Source organism: Trachinotus anak, unplaced genomic scaffold (genome assembly GCF_046630095.1).
Source record: "Trachinotus anak isolate AG129_WGS33_773 ecotype Australia unplaced genomic scaffold, CSIRO_AGI_Tana_v1 ptg000001l, whole genome shotgun sequence".
Classification (NCBI taxonomy): Eukaryota; Metazoa; Chordata; class Actinopteri; order Carangiformes; family Carangidae; genus Trachinotus; species Trachinotus anak.
In genome coordinates this window covers 11,084,394-11,104,925 of record NW_027273852.1, presented here as the reverse complement: position 1 = coordinate 11,104,925, position 20,532 = coordinate 11,084,394, and the positions used below count along the sequence as shown (strand labels likewise).

The window sequence follows — 20,532 nt, the reverse complement described above, 5'->3', positions numbered from 1 at the left end:
ATTTCTGTTAGGTTAGTGTTGGTGCTCGGTTTAGTTTAGGGGGAAGACACCAGATCCTATGACCCTTTGTGGTTTGGTCTGAGTGGCCCATCAAGCCTTTTGTTCTTTTTTTCCTGCTGTTGATTATGGTAATTTCCTCTTATTCTTTGTCTAGTAATAAACAGAGGCTTTTTTTATTTGCTGCAACAAACAGACTCCTTTGGTTATGTTGGACTGCTGTTTTGTTAAAAATCCTTGTAGGAGTTGTAGCAACCTGTTACTGCCCCATTTAGACATTTATGAATCTTATTGTCTGTGTGCTCTTTACGTTAAAGAATAGTTCCACATTTTGGAAAGCACAGTTCTTCCCAGCTCTATCTTCATACATTTTCATACACTTGTATTTTTTTTTTTTTTTTTTAATGGTCTCAAAATATCACCCAGCACATAAAAAAACAGATGCATTTTAGAGTGGCTGTCTTTAGGCTGGTGGTGTGAAGGATTAGGGGAATAAAAACAGGTATGAATTGTTACCATAATACATTTACATGTAAAGACTGAGGTAGCTGCATTACCTGGTGTGAGTTTAGTACTTACTATGAGACTTCACAAATGTGGAGGTGAGGTACACGCTCTTAAAAGTATATATTATTTTGGAATGCAGTCCTATGAATGTTCCAGTCTAACAAACAATAAAACCTCAAACAGTTTCAACATACCAAACAATTACAACTGTCAACACAGTCTTGTCAAGCCAGACTTTTTTAATGCCCATGAATTTAGTTCTCTTGAGTTCCTGACAGTGGCACTTGCTATGCTATAAAGGCTGTTATTGAACACACCTTTTTTGGGTGTGGGGATTTCAAAGAAATTAGGATGTTACTTTTTGAAATCCTTTGCTGTTGCCTTTGCTGCAACTTGTTGCCTTTGCTGCAACTTGTAGGCAACTTTTGCAGCCCACCTTATCAGTTAAATTCAGTTAACTATGCTGTTGAAACCAGCCATCTTTTAGGGTTTGACATGTCATAATGCATGGTGATCTGACATGCGACTATGTCAACACAAGTCATCCGCTACCATTCTTCCTGTGATGTGGAACCATGAAAACTAAACAGATTGCTTGATTTCAACCACAATTAATAATCATACTTACACTTAAAGGAGTTGGTCAATCAGCTCACAAAAGTCTTTGTTTAAAAGCATAACCTGCATAGCTTTTCATTATCATGTTAGATGTATGCCAATCTTTTGCCTGTAAGGGGAGTGCAGAGAATATCCTCAAAAACTGTCCATCACCTCAGCACCTTGCATCTATAGGAAACTTATTAAAGATCAGAATGATCAGTGAATATTGATGTATGCATATATGTACAAGTTTGGATGTCTCCTTTTGTATATTCCTATCATCTATGAATTATCTTACAAATATCATAGCAATTAAAGCATTGCATCATTGTTAAGACCATACTGCAACTGTAATGAAAGTGATGCATTTGATTTCTGATGAACTAGCTGTGTCTGTTATTAGTGTGTCGTAACAAAATACATATTGCACATAAAAATCTCTTTATATTTCTGTTTTTGTTTGTTTTCCAGTCATAGCTAATCACTTTTGGGGATTTTCTGAGCCCAGCCTAAGGGCCGCTGGCTGTTCAACCATTCTTAAACTTTAAAAACATCACTGTTATTCATTCTTGTTGGGGTGGCAACGAAAGCAGCCATGTAGGGAATTTGATGTGTCCTTTCAAATATACAGCAAACACATAGTCAATGCATTCCTGTCATTCCCCATCCGTGGCCCCGACTAAACTATGGCGGCATGCCAGGTATTCTGGCATTAATCCACTGAATAGGGCTTCAATGGCAAAAAGAAATATTTACTTCCTTTAGTAATAACAGCAGGGAGAATACTGTCTAGTGCCGCGACATGATGAATGTGAATCAATGAGGCATATGCCAGTGAGGCCTCTTCCTGTCTTTCTGGGTCACACTGACCATTGACAACAACATTCTTGATCAGTGTCAAATCAACAGCATGGCAGCTGGAGTGTCAAGTGTAAACTGCTGATAGAGTCTGGTGATATGGAAATAGTGAGTTATTGATATGATTCAGAAAAAATAGGAGGTTAGTTTATATGCAAAGAAGCGACCTTTATCAACAGTTCTCATTCTTGTAAATCATAATGTTAAGTAAGCAAAAACAATCCTTATCACTCTTCTCACATGTTTCTGTAATAAAACAGGACGATGAACTCATTGCCAGAAAATAGGTGAAAGTGGAGGAATTTAAGAAAGAGGGAAACAGTAACAGCTCAGGTTCAAACTTGAGCATGCCATGGTGGTCTTCGTCAAGTTGAAATCGACAATGTATTTGACCTGGTGAAGATAAAGATCAAAATATTGTCTGCTCTCTATACCACTATAATTTGATATTGTCACTACCTTGTTACTAAATAATGCATCTCTATTCCTGCTGAGTTGTGGCATTTCACAAATTGGCTACACTCCATTGTTAAGGACTGAATCTATAGCTTTTAGCTTTTATTTTACCATAGTTACCCTCTCTGGTCACACTATGTTACTTCCTGGCTACAAGTTTATAAATGACAGTGAAAGCCACAGCAAAAATCATAGTGTCATTACACACAAACGGTTGGCTGCTAAGTTATTAACCTCACAAACAGTGCTTGTAGAGGCCTAGTTTTGTACTGAACTGAAAGAATTAGTCTGACCCAATAACAGATTGAACATAAAAGTGAAGACAGCATCATCAACATTGTGGTATGGACTGTCATGCCAGGGACAGACTGAAACAATAATTCAGACTGGGATTTTGACTCCACCCCAGCCTACCCCTCAAACCACCAGACCTCTAATTTTGTAGGCTACCCACTATGTTCATCTGGGAGGAATAATATTCAGATTACAAAATACAAACATTTGGGACTGACCAACAAGTAGCTGAATACTGGGTATTCATGGTATGCTATGACTATGGATGAACCCTCAAAAACTCACTAGGAATACACCAATCAAAGCACATACAAGTGTACAAGTTAAGGCACAAAACTATTAGCCTTCATGTTTTTAAAAAGCAAATGTGATACAGGGTTTTTTCAGGATTGTTAAATCAGAATCAGAATCAGAATCAGAATCAGTTTTATTGCCAAGTATGTTTTCACATACAAGGAATTTTTTCTGGTGATTGGTGCAATTGATCAGCAACAGTGGGGCTCTCTAGCCTTGTTGATGAGGCTAATAGCAGATGGGAAGAAGCTATTTTTGTGGCGAGAGGTTTTGGTCCTGAAGGACCGCAGCCTCCTGCCAGAGGGGAGTGTCTCAAAGAGTTTGTGTCCAGGGTGGGAGGAGTCAGCTACAATCTTCCCTGCACGCCTCAGAGCCCTTGAGGCGTACAGGTCCTGGAGGGACGGAAGATTGCAGCCAATCACCTTCTCAGCAGAGTGGATGATACGCTGCAGTCTGTTATTGTCCCTCTCCGTGGCAGCAGCGTACCAGATGGTGATGGAGGAGGTGAGGATGGACTCGATGATGGAGGTGTAGAAGTTCACCATCATAGTCCTTGGCAGGTTGAACTTCTTCAATTGCCTCAGGAAATACATCCTCTGCTGAGCTTTTTTGATGAGGGAGCTGATGTTTAGCTCCCATTTGAGATCCTGTGTGATGGTGGTTCCCAAGAAGCGAAAAATGCTCCATTAAAATGATAATCTTAATATTCAAACATCAAAAGTACCAAAAAACCTGACACACACTCACTGTAGCAAGAACCTAAGCTGGGTATGTTGTGTGTGTGTGTATGTGTGTGTGTTTTAATTAATGATTGCTCTGAGGCATGTACTGAGAATGATGGGTTGGGCTAAATGAAGCCTCGCTTCGGGGCTTGATCGTTTTGCAGAAAACCATGTGACAAACAAGGCCTCACATTGCCTGGGACACGTCACTATTTCTTCTTGAGTATCGGTTTCTGAATGAAAGTGTCAAACACCCAGCACTAAGTGGGTTTTTTGTTGGTGGTAGTTTGATTTGTGTGTCCTCAGTGTAGCAGAGTTTGTAGCAGTTGAGATTAGTTTAGTAGAGTATTTGTTATAATAATAATAATAATAATTATTATTATTATTAGTGGTAGTACTAGCACTTAACCTAATTACATTCATTCATTCATCACATTCAGTCATTCATCTTTCATTAAGATAGTCATAACTATTTCATCAACAGTTTTAGCTCATGTTTTAGACTGACCTGGTCCCTTACAGACAAACATATTGCTTACTTTGCAGCTGCGCCTGAGGCCTTTCTCTTTTTTATTCTGCTGCTCTCTGATCCCCCTTTCCTTCCCTTCTTACCATGACGACTGACTGTCCATGTCGTTGAGAGATGTATATAAAATGCATCGACTGTAAATAAAGATGGACGTAGCCTCTGTGACCCACAGGTTTCTGAAGAGTGATTCTGCTCAGAGTGGGCAGCTCCGTCGTCATCCAGGGACGTGACAACCTCATTTTTAGCTGCTGTCCACCACATTTTCTTTGACACTACTACTAGGCACACCCATGTCTAACCTTTCAAAACTGTACACAGCTTTAACAATTCACGATGAACTGCTGATCAGCAGTTCAGCCTAACGTGACCTGTCTTTGTAGAATGAAATTTTGAATTATAGTCTTAAAAATTAAAGTAATTATCTGTTAAGAAAACTAGAAAAATTGCATCTTTGGGACCCATCTATCATGCAGTTGGCCCCTGTTTTGTGCCTTTAGCATGGCTGGAGGAATTTGCAGAGGTGGAGCATGGGAAAAAAATGTCTATGCATAGCATAATTAAGATAGTGAAAATCAACAAACAACTGGCACTGCAAATGCCAAGAAGTGCTTTGTCTTGAGCCTGTTAGTCAAAACATGAAGTGGGTTTCGATGTAGATGTGTTGCTGTGGCCACTCACAAAATGGCCTCTCACGAAGGAAAGTTGGAAGTATCACAATGAGTGCTGATTAACTCTTTTGCAATCTCTGTTGAGAACATGCATAACAGATTCATCCAAGTTTGTCAATGCAGACATGTCAAATGAATCGTAACTTACAGCTGCATTGCCAAACAACAATTGTGTGATTTGAGCATGTAACTGTCATAGTACATGTGGACGTCTGTTCCATTATGAAGTGATAGTTTTGAGTCTAACCCTAACTTTATTTTTGAACTTTATATACTTAATACTAGTCTGCATTTATTGCTGCCTTTGTCAGTTCAGACTTAAACAACAGAGAGAGTGATCTTATCTTCACTAGGAGTAGGGAGTGGTAAAGAAGCCTTATGTGTGGAAAAGTACTGCTGTACTGTCACCTAAGGTCAAAGAAAACAGAGGAGAGATGATTCATATCAGAAGCAAGTCACTACATGACATTGAGTATTGGAAAGTGGATTAATAATTTCTAAACATCGGAACTGTTGAAGCTGGAAGACATGGACAGGTTTTTTTTTTTTAATTTAATGCAAGGCGACTATTGTGGCCAACCAACATGTTGTGATTGTATTTACTTATGTAATCAAGAAGGCTGACTCCTGTGTCTCACAGAACACTGATTTATGTTAACATAACCTCACTGTGCCACGAACACACATACACACACACCGACAATACTGTGAATTAACAGAACATGCTTTGTATAGTGTGCTCCTGCCTATGTTTGTATAAATAAGTAGGCATAGTATATGGTGTTTGAGTCTGTGTGTGTGTATCCGTATGTGAATTTGCATTTCAGACTTTATGTAACATTTGAGCCCGGCAGGGGGTTTATGGATCACTGGCTCCGGTGGCACTGCCCTCTGTTTTGCATATGCCAGCCTTGTCTTGGGGTTTCCGTTGCTGGTCTGATCTGACCCTTGACGTGTGCTCCAGCCAGGCTTGTGATGAAGTCAGATGACCTCTGGTTATTTCGTACATTGCTTTGTTGTCCTTAGCTTGTTTACACCCTGGGAAAGCTGTACTTCACAACATTTGACGTGTTTTGAATTCACTCAGCTGTCAACTGACAGGATGATAATAGTAACTTGTCCGGGCTTGTCCACATGTTTGTATTGGGTATGAATGCTCCTTTTGAATTTGCTGCCCTCTAGCGTTCGTCTGCATAAAATTCTGATAAGTAGCTATTGTTCTTACTATTACTACATTTGAGTTCATATTACGATCTTAGTAGAACCCATCAAGTTGCAGTTCACATCCACATCAATGCAGACTCATAATAAATATGAATTTAAGTAAGATAAATAAAAATGTAGTTAGATTATTTTGAAATCGATTTAGATAAATTAAATGTACTCAATTGAATTTAGGTTAGCGGGATCTAGTAGAAATACTGGCAAATACCGCCAGTTGAATTTGATTTCGAACCTTCTCAGATCTCAAATTCTCTCTCTATGGTCGGACTAGCCATAGGGACTACCAAGACAAAGCCTGGTCCAGGGCTCTTTTTCTTTTGCTTGGCTAAGTTTCCACAGTTACTCTGGTTGTTCCACCTGCTGCCATTTCCGCTTCCTGGGGGAAACTAAGCTGCTCACTTACCAGTTCAAAGGACATGTTGCGAGTTCAGCATCAAACTTCATTCTTTTACTCACCAGGCGCTGTCTCCAGCAGTGGAATACAATGTCACTGTTGACTCTTGTTTTGCTTCTACCACTTCTTTTCTTTTCCTGATGTTTATGGCTAAGCTAACCAGCCTGCCTTCCAACAAAGAGTCACTGTAGATTCCAGTCTGCCCTGAAGAAGTAGCACTGCTCATGGGGTGTATTATAACCTCTTGTATTGTAAACACAGTGATGGGTGAAGCTCTTGGCAAGTGGTCATCACCACCACCTGCTCCTGGAAAGAAATCATGTTCAGTGACAGAGAAAACTCCCAAGTAACCACTTTAACTTTTGTGAAATTAATTGTAGTAGATAGTACGTACATATATGTTTACACTGTACCAGGGTATTTCCGCTTTAGCCACATAACAAAAGTGTTGTCTGCTATACCTAGGAGTATGATTTTACTTCATAAATAATATGTGGAACAAAGCAGAGCTGTTTTGGTTGATGCAATATCCCTCTCTTTATTGTGAAAAGCATCAGATGTTCTGGTCCCCTGCTGTCAGTTCATTTCAACACACATTGTGTTGTAACATGCTTTCATCACACTGAGCCAACAGTGAAAGTCCTGATGTTTTAAAGAAACATTAAATTGTGAAACATCAGATCACTGAGATGCCATATCGTCAAGATGTGCAGATACTGAAAATGGGGACCAAGGCAAACCAAAAATCCAGTGTCAGTGGAGGAGACTGTTAATACGCTTTGACTATTTTACTGTGCAAATACTCCCTTCACAATATTTGCACATGGAAAATCCATTTGCATAAGACACCAACTTGTAGGTTTTGCATGAGGGGAGCCCTGTATTTACAATGCAGATATAATTCCCTTTTTCACTTTACAACAGAGAGGGGTCCAAATCGGAAAGTGGTCTTGACTCAGACTTTCGGACCCCACTGTATATATTTACATAGAACGATGTGCACAATTTGCAGGACATATTGCACATACATTTTTATCAGATTAGAGTCTTGGTGTTATTGTTTCCCTCTCCCCTACTTTTGTCATCTGTCTCTTGCTTCTTAGGCTGTGGAATCTTCCCTATTACAACTCTTTTCTCAGTTCCAGTTTTCTCTGTGTATGTACGTATGTGTGCATCTGTTTCTGTGTGTCTGTGCTCTTTGTACTTACTGTTCCATTTTTCTCTTGTTTCACTTTACAGAGAAAAAAACAGAAGAAAAAAAAGCCTCCACCCGCTGGCACTGCATAGCAAAACATAAATGATCTTGGTGGTGGGAGTCATCCACTCCAGCAGCGTGGCTCTGAGGGGGAGAAATGCCGCCTCTTCAAACACAGTTTCAAACATTCCTGTCAGCAAACAGACACCACGCTGAAGTGTCCTTGAGCAAGGAAACAGATCTCGAATGACTGCAGGATGCTGAAACTGATACCTTTCATTACCTTCAATGAAAACCCCGTTTCAATTCCTCACTGCACCAAATATCACACATTTGCTTTTTTTACTGAAGAAAAAATGTTAATTTGATAACTTGATAATGAAGCAATCACTGACATACAGTTTCAGTGGTCTCAGGCTTTTGGACCCCACTGTATTTCATTGAAAAAAATGTGAGTGCATGTGAATATGACCTGTGAATGTGTAGCATTATACTGCCATCTAGTGAGAGCGACAGTAAAATCACTAAGAGCAGGTTGTAAATGTCCCCTTACATTGTCATCCCTCTGTGAGAGCAGATTAGAAAGTACATGTGAATAAACACTGTCACAGCATCGGGTTTTTCCTCAGTATTCTCCTGTGTCTTTTGCCCTGTCTCCTCCTCTCTCTCTCTCTCGCTCTCTCTCTCTCTCTCTCTCTGTGTGTGTGTGTGTGTGTGTGTGCTTTCCAACAGGGGTGTGGCGCAGCGCTGGCTACCCTGACACACCTGCAATGTATCTCACAATCAAGCTCAGTAGAAAAACCCCAGCTTCTCTCTCACTCATTGCCAGATTTTTGTCTGCTCTCCATGTGGTGACTCTCCAGGCCTCTTAACTCTTCTAGTGTTTCTTGCAAGTCTCATTAATCGCTTCCCTCCATTATCTGGATTATTTCCAGCTCCTGTGCTGCAGCCAGCTCATGTTGGGAAAACGCCAGCATTACCTGCCACGCCACACACCTGCCTCTGCCACGCGGCTCCGCCATCACCAACCACAACACTCACCTGTGGATCACCTCCATTACCTGCTGGAACTCTTCCCCTTCATTGCTTCCCCACAAAAACACTCTTACTAACTCAGTAACATCCACTCTTGTGCCAGTAAACTCTTTAAATACCCACGCTATTTGTTTCATGTCTGAATCTGCTCAGGGGTTCACAATTACAAATCGTAACAAACACACAAACTAACCACTCTCAAACCAGTCAGGTCATTCTGTAGTAATTCCCTTTCTTGCAATGTATTTGTAGCAGTTATTTGGATGTTAATGTATTTGTGTGTGTGTGTGTGTGTGTGTGTGTGTGTGTGTGTGTGCGTGCGCGTGAGTAGGGGTGGAAAGACTTCCTGCCTGCACTCCCTTTTCTTTATCAACTGGAGGAGATATCAGCATTTTGTGTGCCTAACATTTTGAAGGTCACGCTGCAGTATCTCTCACACATACACACAAATTCAAAACCGACTGTTCAGCCAGGCTGAAAAGATTAAAAAAGTCAACAAAATATGAGCAGTGGTTGACTGTGTTTCTGTGAGGCAGTGAGCTAAATGACTTTGCAGCTTATTCTAACTGGTCATTTTTGTTTTGGTCTTTTCTCACTCTGAGGACTCTTCATCTCCTGACTCATTTCATGATGTGGTCTTTGAAAACCTGGCAGAAGGTTGGTGCAGTGAGGAAAAACTGAAAATATAGTATGTGTCTCAATTTTCTTCAATTGTAATATGATTTTAAGGCCACTGAACATTTTTCTCTTGTTCTTCATATGGTTTGTTGTAGAAATGTGCTTGAATAAGGCAAAACAAACTAAATGACAAGGGTGTAATGATAGTTAATGATAATAAAATCAATGTGGGCAATGATAATTTGGTCTATTATTCATTACATGTTGCTTGAATATCTTGCATGTCACAGTTCTGATGGGCATCAGGCCTCTTTTGAATTTGAATTTTCAATCTGTATTTGGACCAGTATGACCTACCTTTGTAGCTGTGTTTGCTGCAGGCACTAAGGCCCTAAAGCCTATTTTCTCAATGTGTTTTTTTTTTTAACTGTGACTGATTGGGTCCAACATATAGGCTACACAAAATAGCACAGTTTTGTTTATTCCACATGAGAATTTTTTCCCTGTGCTTTTCTCGTTGACTTTGAGGGGGTGGGATTTTCTTTTAAAAGGGAGAGATCACTGTATTTCACTGCACCCATCACATTTTAGCAACATTTGAATCAGGATCAGACAGTTGTGTGTTTTTATGCCTTTGTGCTGATGACAGCCCATTCACTTGGACTTAAGGATGAACTGTTTAGATTTTGGTGGTCAAAGGTCAAAGGTCAAGGTCATGGCAACTTCACAAAACATCTTTTTGGCCTTGTGAATGCAATGTCTCGGTAACAACTTCAAGGAACTTCTTCTTGGAACAAATGTCCACTTCAACTCAAGGATGAACTGATTAGATTATATTCGTCAAAGGTCAAAGGTCAAGGTCACAGTGACCTTACAAAATACTAATTACTCAAGAATTCACACAGCAAATATGACAAAAATGGTGAAATGTTTTTATTATTATTATGTATTATTTTAACCCACTGTCTTTTAAATCTGGTGAAACTACACCCACTCACTGATGAAGCAAATTAGCTGAGTTTTCAGTGTTAAACTCTTAATAAATAATAAATAAAGGATGCTTTAAGGATGTTTGCCTGATTTTAAATGTGATTGTTACTCATTTAGTTTTCAGGGGCTTTAAGACTTGTCCCTGTAAAATGTTTACATATTTGTTTATCCATACTAATGGAGCTTATTTCTTTAAAATTGCCATTTTCATTATGAGTAGTCTATTTGGTGAAATTACTTTTTTAAAAAACATTTGTAGACTATTGTATTACTTTTGTTTAGATCTACTTTCTCATCTTTTATTCTTGCATAGCTGTGGAACTGAATTTGGACAATTTGAAGTTCTTGAGTTGTATGAAAAGAATTTCGATACAATACACTCAGTTTACTTCATAGACGAGAGACAAGCAGTGTTAAACTTTTAAAATCATCCTCTGTTTTTCCTCCAACTAGATAAGTGCCACTGATTGGTCAAACCTGACCCTTCACCTGGAAGAATCCCTGACCAGCGCTTTTGGTCACTACCTTGACAACTGGAGGCGTAATGAGACTGCTGCAGCCAACGCCTTAGACAAGACACTGGCTGAGGAGAACTTCAGGGACGTCATCTGGTACCTGGCAGTGATGATTGGCTTATTTGCCTTCATCATTGTGGCCATGCTTGTGAACACAGTCAAATCCAAGAGGGGGGAGCACTCCAATGACCCCTACCACCAATATATCAAGGAGGACTGGACTGCTCAGTTACAGCAGGGTGGAGTTATAACTAATTTTGGAGCTTGATAATGCACATGGATACTTAACTAACAGCGAATCATTGTTGTTGTCAGTTACTGAAACAGCAGGATAACACACTGTATGTTGTTTCTATTGCATCAGAATAATAAAGTCTAATTGATTATCCAACTTGTGGTTTAACTTAATCTTCAATCCATTACTGTCCTGCTCCAAACCTTTTATGACCATTGTTCCGTTACAACTCATCAATACCACCCATCATGTTCCAATTTGTTCATTGGAGTTGGTTCTAAACTGCATGTAACAACTGTAACACGTGATTAATTATGTAAGTGTATTGTTTTCTTCATTTTCAGTAGGGATTACATTTAAATTTGTACTACTACTACTTTTTACTTTCAACCAGTTTTCTATTTTACTTCTCTGCTCACTTGCAGCTAGTTTTCATGCATTTCAATCCCAACATTGCTGTTCAGCTGTCACAGTTGTCTTGTCCTGTGCAATTGACCATCATAGCCTGTAGTTCATTGGTTATAGGACACATGTGCACATGTGTGAATATTAAAATTAATAATAACGGCTGAAGCCAGTTTCAGGACCCTGGTGTTGTGACTCAGCAGCTCATATATGATTCTACCTGCAGAGGGCAGCAGAGACTCTATTGAAAGCAGCCACAGAACTATTGTACTTGAGACAAGCGTGGAGATGAAGAAGACTAAAGAGGGAGGTAAAAATAGAGGTGCAGCTGCTGCTGTTTTGTCAGTACTGCAGAATGTATGTGGTTAAGATTAAGTTATGACAAAGCTTTTCGACAGGCAAAAGCAAATCACACCCAAATCAAAGCAAAATGTTCTTATATATGGTCAGACAGAACCACATCTGCAGAACAACCACTATAGACAGGCTATTTAAGTTGCCCTTTGCACACCTGTTGACAGATTGTCTCCTGAGCTGCTGCTTAAAAATCTCCATGATTTCTTCTCTAGCAACAAACCACAGATCCACTGTACTCTTGGCCCTCACTTGAAAAAAAAACTGCACCCCCAAATCTCTGGAGTTCAACTCTCTTATCCCACATCACTGACTTCCTCAGGGACATCACAGGGAGAGAGTACGTACTATTAAACAACCCTACTGTTGTCCTCTACTATCTCTCTTTCTCACTTGCCATTTTATTTTTAGCATTCAAACAACTGGTCTCCTAAAAATGGGCCTGTCCTGCACGGGCAGGGGGAGAGGAGCACTGCTATGTATGGTATCCACCCCCCAGTACCTCGCACGGACCGACAGTACTCTTCTTTCGCCTTTGTGTCTGCAGAGAGAAGGCGTGAAGGGCTGATCACACTGGGGCAGGGAGTTGCTGGGTCCTGAAGATGCTTTAGAAACTGGATTTCTGTGGACAGCTTGGGATGCTTGAAAACTGCCACTCAAGGACCACTTTTTACATCTAAAACTTTTTGCAGCCTATTTCTACCCTTCCCTCCTCTTCCACAGGGCTTAGGTGACCTTTCTGGTTGTCTAGTTTTATATTGTTAAACCAAACCATTCTTTGACTTCTGGGGGTGTGTGGTGGTGCTGGACCATGCTCTCCCTGTGGTTGTTCCTACTTCCTTGCCTGAGCCTCGTGCCTCTGGTGCCGGCCGAGAAGGGCCTGGAGTTCCCACAGTATGACGGGAAGGACCGTGTCCTAGACATCAATGACAAGAATTACAAGAAAGCCTTGAAGAAGTACAGCATGCTTTGTCTGCTCTACCATGAGCCTATACCAGACAGCAAGGAGCTACAAAAACAACACCAGATGACTGAGCTGGTGCTGGAGGTAAAGTATTTAGAAGAGACAAACAAGGATGGCAAGAGGTAGAGAAAGGTGCAGGGTCAGGAAAAAGGAGAACGGGAGGGATACAGCAGGGATAAAAAAGAATTGGTTTGGTGGCAGAGGTTTCCTCAAGGTCAGTGTGTAAGTGTATGCAATCTATGCATGCACTGTTGTCCAATGAGATGCAGTGCTGTCACTTAAGGTTATTTCAGCCTAATTCAATGTGTGCTTCAGTCCTGTAGAAATGTATGAGACTAATTCTCCCTGTGGCTCTACTGTTTTGGCAGAAGTAGGCCAAGAGCTCATTTGTTTTATGTTTTTGAGCCATATATGTGAAGGGCACAGCTGCCTTCTCCTCTACTGTGGCTTTTTGTGGACATGTCAAACCCAAAATAAGAGAGAGCTGGGGGTATATTGCATTCAAGCACAGCTAAGCAGCAGGATATGCACGTAATTGATAGATTAGATGAACCTCTTTGTATGAATCCCATACAGTGGGTAAAAGTGTGCCCTGTCTCGTGTTACACATGGCTGAGGGTGAGTTGCTCTTTGATCTGTTGAAGTAATCTGAGCCCAGTCGTACTGTCCTGATATAAGCTTTACTTATTTTACACAGCACAGGTGGGCCATATTACTATGGAGTCAGGCACCAATGGACAGTCACCATGTGCAAAGAATAGTCTATTGCACATTAGTAACTGCTACAATATACATTTGCTACTTTGTCCAAAATATAACAGCTTGCAGGTGTTTTTGCAACCTGCTTACAACCTGTTTTCTTTCTTTTTGTTAATTGGTGGAAAAAACTTAAATATGCTCTGTAAACATTAACAATGTAATTCGGATATTTCGTGCATCGTTTACATCCATGTTTGCTTATTGACAGTGTTCTTCTTCAATGCCACTGCTACATTTGTTGGCACGTTATTGCCCCCCACTGTAGATCAGTGGAATAGCGCGAAACTCGTGGCAGGATGTGAATTGCGCCGTTTGCATGTTCACAGGTGTGCATGATCTTCCCCATACACAATACAAACCAAACGTAAATCCATAGCGCTGCCAGTGGTCAAAAATTCCACTGGGTACCTTTAACTGTATTGGTCCACAGCTTCTCCTCATGTACTGAAGACGACAAGATAAACAAACTTGTGTGAGAATCATTTGTGAGTCCCACTTTCAATCACCTCACCTACTGTACTTCACAGAACAACTGCCAGAATAATTATACTCTTATACTCTTTGGTTATATTTAGAACAAGGCAGTCTGGATGATTATGTAACTGTTTTTTATGGCCCCTGGGCAGCTTGGGCACCTCTGTCAGATTGCCAACTTTGGTAATATTTTTCCCCCTAAGAACTTACCTAACACTGCTGTCAAGCTCCCATTCATTTTTTCTTCTCCCACAAATGCAGCTTCAGTTAACATTTGTACTGAACTGAGAGTTTTATATCTGACAAGATTTACAGAACTTTGAACCTAAAATGAATAATTTTCCTTCTGTGTTGTTTCTTTATATCTTTTATGTTCAGTCCTGTTCTTACCATTTGCTCCCAAATTATCTTTTACTTTTGGCTGCAGCTTGCAGCTCAGGTCATGGAAGAGAAGGAGATTGGTTTTGGAATGGTCGACTCCCACAAAGATGCAAAGGTGGCAAAGAAACTGGGTGAGCACTCGAATACAGCATAAACTTAATTTAGCATAACCTATTTGAGTGGGATTAGCACATCTTGAAAGAGAAATGCCATTAATCACAGACATTTAGCCAAGGGACGACTAACTTTAAATGTATATAATGATGTGTGATTTCCTTCAATTACAGGGTTGGAAGAGGAAGGCAGTGTATATGTTTTTAAGGCCGATCGAGTGATCGAGTTTGATGGCTTGCTCTCTGCTAACACCCTGGTGGAGTTTTTGTTGGATGTGAGTAGACTAATTTAAGGGCAGATTCCCAGCTGCCAGGGCTGATCAACAGAGTTACAGGCTTACCCCAGAACTTCTCTCTCCACTTTCTCTCTGCCTCTAGCTACTAGAGGAGCCAGTGGAGGTGATAGGAAATGCTCTGGAGCTGAGAGCCTTTGATAGGATGGAGGAAGAAATCCGCCTCATTGGTTACTTCAAGAGCGAAGACTCTGAGCGTGAGTGTGCGAGGCTGTCGGCATGAATGATATGTTTGTAAAATGTGTATTTTTTTTGCTTTGTTAGACTGCTCTGTGATTGGCTGTCCGTGGCTCATGGCCTTCATTAAAACCTGAGTGCATTTTAACCCCCTCATCTCCATGGATTTACAGATCCATTTTTACCACTGCTGCACACACAGCTGCCACTGCCTGGTCCCCTTTCACATGCATTGGGAGAACTGAGTCTAGAGTAGTTTACTTGTGGTGATGAGCCACAGCTTCATCCCATCTGACCAACTGTGGGAGCATTAAGTGGAGGTCAAAGTTCAGCTATTTCCGCTCCCTGATGTGCAAATGTCACGTATACAACGGCCAAAGAAAGCATAAACAGATGTGTGATCAAGAAAGCAGGAGTACAACAAAACCCTGTCGCACATAAGATAACACAACACTGTGTACTCTACATAACTCCTTTTCCCTCCCTGTTCGCTTTTATTCTCAGACTACGAAGCATTTAAAGAAGCCGCAGAGCAGTTCCAGCCCTACATTAAGTTCTTTGCCACTTTTGAGAAATCTGTAAGTAACAAACAAACAAACAAACAAACAATTCAAAAGACACATCATTACTGCTGAGTGAGCTTTTGTCTCTGTCTCAGGTGGCCAAGGAGCTGACTCTGAAGCTGAACGAGGTGGATTTCTATGAACCCTTCATGGAGGAACCTGTCACCATCCCAGGCAAACCTCACTCTGAGGAGGATCTGGTGGAATTCATAACCGCACACAGACGGTAAACAAAGACCAAACATTGAGCTAAATACTCAAATGTGTATTTAAAAGTGACACTTCTGTGGATTGAGGTCTATTGTAAAAAACACATACTGTCTTTTCTGTGCCAACAGGCCAACTCTGAGAAAGCTGCGTGCAGAAGATATGTTTGAGACCTGGGTGAGTGATAACTTAAACTTCATTTTTTTCCCTAAACACCTGACAGCAAACCTACATTTCTGTTTCTCTTTTGTTTTTCAGGAGGATGATATCGAGGGAATTCACATTGTGGCTTTTGCAGAGGAGGAGGATCCTGGTAAGAAAACATGAACATCAACCAAGCTTTGTACACCATTTCACACAGAAATAGGGCTGACAATACAATTAAACAGTAAAACATTTAGAGGCTAATGGCATACGTAAAAATGACAAAAATGAAATAATGAAACACATTGAATAGATGAAAGACATTAAAAGGTTACAATTAAAACATTTGAACATTTTAAATAGAACCAAATACCCATAAAATATCCTAATCAAAAGCTAAAATAAAACATATTAAGACTTTCGACTGCTCTCAGAGCCTCAGAGCTTTATCAGTTGAATTATCAGTTGAAAGGTCTGGTGCAAGACCATGCAGTGTGCTCATTCACTTTGTAGCTGAGAGTTAGATAAGATACCGATCGATACCACTCTAATGTCTGTACAGTCAGTGTGGTGCTTAGCTCAGGAACTATCTGCTCCTGGCCAAGAGACAGTCTTCCTTCTTTTTTTAATGTAACATATTAATCAGGGAGTTTTGAAATGATTGATGTTGTGTTTCCTCCAGATGGCTATGAGTTCTTGGAGATCCTGAAGGAGGTGGCCAGGGACAACACCCACCTACCCGACCTCAGCATCGTCTGGATTGACCCTGATGACTTTCCCCTGGTGAGCTGTGACACCTCGAGGCTTAGACAGGCACAGAGGCAGGCAGACGAGAAAGCGGCGAAACATCAGACCAAAGCTCACAAGCTGCAGTTCTGATGCAATCTGTTTTTTTTTTCCCCTTCAGCTGATCCCCTACTGGGAGAAGACCTTCAAGGTGGACCTTTTCAGACCACAGATTGGAGTGGTCAACGTTACAGACGTAAGTCCGCGACAACCTGACAACCTGTTTGACGTGACGTGAATGTTGTGCGGTGTTTGTCCTGACACTGTGTGACCGCTGTACGTTTGTGAGCAGGCCGACAGCGTGTGGATGGACATGGAAGACGAGGAGGATCTGCCCAGCGCTCAGGAGCTGGAGGACTGGATTGAAGATGTGCTGTCTGGAAAAGTCAACACCGAGGATGATGATGATGATGACGACGACAACGACGATGATGATGATGACGATGATGATGATGATGATGATGATGGTGATGAAGATAATGATGAGGACGATGACGACGACAATGATAATGATGAGGATGACGACGATGACGACGATGACGATGATGACGACGACGACGACGATGACGATGATGATGATGATGAGTAATTTATGAGAATAATAAATTGAGACTCCTCTGTCTTTACTCTTCAGGCCAAGTTGAACCTGAACTTCAAACGACTGTAAACTTAAATACTTAAATATATATATTTAGAAATATTTCCAAATTTGTAATGAATAGGTGCCTGACAGTGTAAATAAGCCTGGAACAGGTTTTGGGATTAAAAATAAAACAAATATATTTAAATGCTTGGACCAGACCTATGTGACATTCATTCATACAGCTATAAATGACTGTTCATAATAAAGCACTGTCAACAATTTCTTTTTCTTTTAATCCAGTACACTGTGAGGCTTCAGTCCTCAATTAGAAACACCACTTCATTTCTCCAGTGGATTCAAACTTTCATACTAAAAGCAGCACCAAGTGGTGAAAAGTATATTTATTCCAACACTGTATTTGTACTGTACAAGTTTGAGGCCCTTTATTTGAGTATTTCCATACCCCTACTCCACTTCCATTTCAGTAGGAAATATTGCACTTTTTACTCCTCTGCATGTATTTATTGGTTACTTTTCAGATTAAGATTTGACATACACAAAACATATCGATAAAATAAAATATAATTTAATAACTGAATCAGTAGTTTCCAGTATTTGTGACTTGGAGCCTTTACAAAAACAAAAAAACAAAAACCAATGTCTAATTTGTGTTTCGTGTTGTTTTTCAGAGCAAAAACAAGAGAAAGGTCCAAAATAAAAAAACAAATTTGTGTTGCCCAACTTTTTTTTTCTTCTCTCCTATCCTATTAATCATCTCACAACCCCTCTATGTCATATCTGTCAGAACAAGTAGCTTACCTTTGTAATCTTACTTACATATACAATGTTAAATTCAGGACTTTTATTTTGGGAATATCAAGTGTCAATATCAATGAACATCGTTGTGTTGGTAATTTTACTGAAGTAAAGGATCTGAGTAGGCCTTTCCACCTCTCAGTGGCACTTTTGAAATGTTATTACCTGTTCAATCAAATAAGTTGTGGCCCATTGCCCTTAATGTCAATAAACCAAACTGGGTGGTAAATGTGTGTTTCTGATTCTCCATCCTCCTTTCAGGTAATACAACTGACTTCAGTAATGTAATGTTTGGAGTAAAGGTACATTTTCTGCCCAGGGGTGTTACAGCTTCTAAATTGTAAAGCCACATGCTGACACTCTCCATTTTCAACAGCAAACCTCTAATCTCTTCTTCTCCTCTCTGACTACTTTGTCTTTCTTCATCAGGTTTAATTCTCACCTGAATCAACAGCAGCAGCTGCACAGGGAGATAATATTGTCATCAAACTATTTGATTGAAGCGGAAAAGCTCATTTGAATGCTAATTCCTCATGTTTCTCTTCCTCTTTACATTCCTGCACTTGCGCTTTGCTTGGTTTCTTTCTCCTCTCTGCTGTGACTCATTGTTTGCTCCTCGTCTCTCATAGTCAGAGAAAACACAATCTGCGTTCACAAGGGGAGGTTTCCTGATCCATTTGTAGGTGGTAGGTTTTACATATGCATTCGCACAGACCTCCAACTAACTCTGTGTTGAGTTAACTGCTTTGAAAATGTATCACAGTATTTCAAAGCAGCAGAATAAGCCTCAACACAAATCTACACCGGGCCCAATTTTTATTTATAACTCCAGCTTTGAAAAATTTTTCGATATAACCGTCTGTATATCTGTTTGAGCGTAGGTTCTTAAAGTGGGGTCCAGTGACCCCCAAGGATCTTTGATGGGGTTCCTGGGGGCTCCCAGCAAAAAGGGAAATAATTCATTTTCACCATAATTCATCTATCCATAAATAACACATTGGAAGAATGCATGACTATTTTGGTAATAGGTTTCAAACCTTCCCTGTATTAAAACGTCTGAAACCAAAAATCTTATCAGATGGGGGACCCGGGGAAAAAATCTAATGAAGTGGGGATCCATGGTCTAATTTGTGTCACTGTGCAAAAGTTAAAGAGCCACCGTGTTATAGAGTCACAACTGTAGGAACAACATTGCTCATAATACTATCAAAAACATTTTATTTAAAAGAAAGTGCAAGTGACGTAAAAGTGAATTGTGTTAATTATGCCAAACATTGTAGCTGATGGCTGCATTACACAAAGTGTAGCGTAATAAATACCAATGCTCTTTTCACTGTTAATGTCATCACATTTGCACTCACATGCTTGTCCTGTCTGAAAACCCAATTACTTCAATTTGATTTATTCACAGACAAAATATACAAAAAGACTCACTTTCTTGTTGTGTAAAAAATACAAAATAGATTTCAAAAAAATCTAATCAGAATAAAACATATAAAGAAATAAAAGGAAATGTAATTCCTATTTCTATATGATCCGTATAATATTAAATCAATATAAGACAAACTCCCCTCCAAGTAGTAGTAGTAGTAGTTATCCTCACCAAGCCACTGTAAAATGTAGTAGAAGCTACAGTGCTAGTTTTTCATATTGAAACTACCAAAGTGACCATTCACTGCACTGATAAAAGGTATAGGTTGGCATGCTTATCAATTACATTGCATAAAAATACAACAATAATCAAATACCTTTAAAAGGTCAATACAAATATTTATTTTTTATTTTTTTTTTACAAATGTGACTTTGACACAGCTGCTGTGTTTTTACATTTTCAGTTATAGTATAAAAGAAGACAGGGACAATGTAAGACTTTTCAGCTGGCGGACATATCTTTTCTTCATTATATTCCCTTTCTTTCTTTTCTCCTCTCTCTCTCTCTGTTACACACACACACACGCACACACACACACTTGAAAACTTCACATGTATGCGGAGCAGATCCTAAATATGTATAACTGAGGCACATGTGTAGTCAATAAGTATTTACAACCATCAACACTCCTAAACAGTCCTAAAGAAAACTACACTGCCAGTAACCACAGCAACACTTGTGTAAATATATATTTACAACATGACATGCCTCCCATGTACAGAAGATCTAAAAATACAGATCAAATATTCATAGAAATTAATAATTTGACAGACGCACAGGGCAGCTCCTGTTCCGGTGGTGGTAGATAGGTGGCAGTACTGTGACGCTTGAGTTCCCACAGACAGAACACTGACAGCAGAAATACTGACACTGGGTTGAGCTACTTTACACTAAATTATTCATTTTCTCAACACATGTTTAAACACTTGCCGGCATGATTTAAGTGCCCA

At 40.0% G+C, this 20,532-nt stretch overlaps 2 protein-coding genes across 2 annotated transcripts; both read left to right on the top strand.

The window, feature by feature from the left end:
* The first annotated feature begins 9,225 nt into the window (after positions 1-9,225).
* Positions 9,226-11,287, top strand: LOC139620408 (potassium voltage-gated channel subfamily E member 2-like). Its single transcript, XM_071475921.1, has 2 exons — positions 9,226-9,430; positions 10,835-11,287. The coding sequence occupies exons 1-2, from the start codon at positions 9,401-9,403 to the stop codon at positions 11,162-11,164; spliced, it is 360 nt and encodes a 119-aa protein (XP_071332022.1). The 5' UTR covers positions 9,226-9,400; the 3' UTR covers positions 11,165-11,287.
* Positions 11,288-12,391: 1,104 nt separating this feature from the next.
* On the top strand, positions 12,392-18,383 carry casq2 (calsequestrin 2). The gene is made up of 11 exons (XM_071475892.1): positions 12,392-12,938; positions 14,515-14,599; positions 14,756-14,856; positions 14,960-15,071; positions 15,556-15,629; positions 15,710-15,840; positions 15,953-15,998; positions 16,080-16,134; positions 16,648-16,748; positions 16,873-16,947; positions 17,044-18,383. Exons 1-11 carry the CDS (start codon positions 12,702-12,704, stop codon positions 17,338-17,340), a joined length of 1,314 nt encoding a protein of 437 aa, XP_071331993.1. The 5' UTR covers positions 12,392-12,701; the 3' UTR covers positions 17,341-18,383.
* The last annotated feature ends 2,149 nt before the right edge of the window (positions 18,384-20,532 follow it).